This window comes from Sinocyclocheilus grahami, unplaced genomic scaffold, assembly GCF_001515645.1.
Source record: "Sinocyclocheilus grahami isolate Dianchi unplaced genomic scaffold, SAMN03320097.WGS_v1.1 scaffold456.1, whole genome shotgun sequence".
Lineage (NCBI taxonomy): Eukaryota > Metazoa > Chordata > Actinopteri > Cypriniformes > Cyprinidae > Sinocyclocheilus > Sinocyclocheilus grahami.
The window spans coordinates 749,668-752,593 of record NW_015505635.1 but is presented as its reverse complement, the minus strand read 5'-3'; the positions used below and the strand labels follow the sequence as shown (position 1 = coordinate 752,593).

Here is a 2,926-nt window from a genome sequence, read left to right as displayed (position 1 = left end):
ATATATATATATATATATATATATATATATATATAAATACAGTATGTATTAAATATTTTAATATATTATGTTAAATAGTTTATACTGGTTTTCATTTTTAAAAAATTATTGCAGCATATTTAATATAATACAATAAAATCGACTGTATTACAGTCATTAGAATTTAATTTAAATTACATTTTACAATAATGAGAATTAAATTATTTTTCTTATGCAAGTTATAACTCATTCATTTTTTCCAGTTGTTTTGGGGATGGAGTATGATTTGGATAAGTTTTTGTGAGATTTAGTTTGTCATTGATCATGCAACGAGCCTCTGATAATCTCATTTCCACGCTTGGACGGCAGCCGTACTCTGCATTATGAATGAAATGGCATGTACTCAAACTGATGTTTCAAATGACGTGTTTTCTCGTTCAGTCCACAGGTTATACTAGCAATAGGCATTATGGTTCTTACAACGATATTCCTCCTGGCAAACCGCAGCGTCAAGAGTACAAAATCCACCGACCCGCTCTACTACGGTAAGACCAATACTGACAGATGAAGATGCAATGCAACAATACAAAAACACCCTAAAATACCCTAAATGAAAGAAAAATCACAAATGGGATCTCTTTAATATCTTTATTATTTTCTCCAGACAAACTGGGAAAAACGCTGTAAAAATTATTATTTTAGAATTTATATATAAAAGAAAGGTTACTGGATTTTTCAGTGTTTCTGCTTAAAAATGGTCTTTTCTTTATAATTGTTTGTGAAATTTACTTTCAATTTCTGAGTGAAAACTGATCCCCCCCCCCAATGTACAAACAATTTTCATTCAGAAATTCACAAATATTTACAAGCTAGAAAGAAACTGCAAATGAGACATTGAATTAAACGTGAAATTTTGAAGTAGAAAGACTCAAATATTTCCCGTAAACTTCAATAATCGTTTATTTGCAACTTAGAAAAATATTTGACATTTTGTATATGAGCTCAGTTCTGCTTATGTTTTTCTTGAGGAAAAGATCTCGACAGCATCTCAAAACATGCTCAGATTTGTCAAGATATCAAAGTCTGCCATTCAAATAGTACAATTTGGAAACAAAGTTTGAACTTAAATACTAACTGAGAGCTTTTTGAGATGTTTCTGGACCCACAGAGCAATGCATTTCCATGCTGGCCGCGTCGCTGTTATTGACAGCTCTTGAGTCGGTGGACAGCCACTATAAATCAGCCCGCTGCGATCAATCCATGTGTGATCTCAGCTCCTCTAAAGTTTCTCCAGCCTCTATCTGTCCGGCTGCCAGCGCTAATTCATGGTTGAATCCAAAAGCGAGGCGACTTTTACACTTGGGAATGAGGAACCTCTGGTCTGAGGGCCGCATGATTGAAATCCACCTTCACCTGGACAACCATGAGCCATCATTAACTCGCTGTTTGGGAGAGAAATCAATAGCTGGCGAGGAAAAGAAAGTGAAAGCCAGACAGAGACTAAAAGATGGAGAGGAGAAAATCAATCTTATGTTTAGAAGTGTGACTTTTGAAATGTTTTTGAGGTTTTAATGACCTGATTTGGCCTAGAGAGGGCAACCATCCTCTACTTTATTTCATCAAGTCATCCTGAGGTGATCTGATCAATGAGCTGACATTGCTTCATAGATTTCTCTTTGGTGAATCTCACGAAAGCTGTCCAGAACATTTTGCCAGTCAGATTTTTTGTATTGTGAAATTAGTTCGTGAAAATTCAGTACAGTTTTTCACCCTCATAATTCTTATCATCATACTGAAGAAAAAGGCATAGTATTTATTGGAATATATTAACATATCATGCAAATATTTTATATATTTAAATAGTAAATATATTCTATTTATTTAAACATATATACATATAATATATATATTTTAAAAAAAGTTGACTATTTTTAATGCTGATTTGAATTTTAAAAACTCTATTACAGCATTTTTTAAACTGTAATTCAGTAAAAGTGATTGTATTAAAGTCATAAGAATTAAATGGAAATGAACTGACAATAATGATAAATACATATTTTCCTAAAATGTGCCTCTGGTAATCTCATTTACACACTGGGACTACAGCCTTATTCTTCATTAATGCAGAAAAGATTATATTTCATTTGTAAATAATTTACTAATCATGCAAATATTTTATATTTAAATATTAAATGTATTATATTTATCATATTAAATATGTTGTAATTCATGCTGCTTTTAATTTAAAAAATGTATTGCAACATTTTTAGTGTAATAATAAATGTGACTATATTAAAGTCATAATATTTTATTGGAAATCAACATTGACAATAATTAGAATTACATTGTCATTGATCATGTGAGATAAAAACAAGCCTCTGATAATCTCATTTACACAGCAGAACTACGGCTTTATTCTTCATTAATGCAGAAAAAGTATTATTTAAATTGTAAATTATTTAGAAAGCAAATCCAAAAGCGAGGCGACTTTTACACTTGGGAATGAGGAACCTCTGGTCTGAGGGCCGCATGATTGAAATCCACCTTCACCTGGACAACCATGAGCCATCATTAACTCGCTGTTTGGGAGAGAAATCAATAGCTGGCGAGGAAAAGAAAGTGAAAGCCAGACAGAGACTAAAAGATGGAGAGGAGAAAGGGGCTGTTTGAGTGTGATGGAGAGAGAGAGAGAGAGAGAGAGAGATGAACGAGAGCAGAGTGAGAGTTGTGCTAATGTTTCCAATCTGTGTGTGTTTCAGTGTTTGCTGTGTTTTCCTTCACCTCTGTTGTCAGCATCACCAATGCACTGCAGCACCACGGATTTATCAAGGGCTTCATGGACTTTTATATAAGCAAGGTTAGATCTCTCTCTCACACACACACTCACCCTCACACACACACACACACACACACACACACATTACACACTCAAACACACACACACACA

The 2,926-nt window shown here is 33.5% G+C and overlaps 1 protein-coding gene across 1 annotated transcript in view; it reads left to right on the top strand.

Annotated features, from left to right (window-relative positions):
- Positions 1-2,926, top strand: part of LOC107552675 (transmembrane 6 superfamily member 1-like) — a 14,132-nt gene that overhangs the window by 1,111 nt on the left and 10,095 nt on the right. The window contains exons 2-3 of the mRNA XM_016234617.1: positions 421-524; positions 2,739-2,899. Of these exons, the coding sequence (XP_016090103.1) occupies positions 421-524; positions 2,739-2,899 (265 nt within the window). The remainder of the gene's footprint in view (positions 1-420; positions 525-2,738; positions 2,900-2,926) is intronic.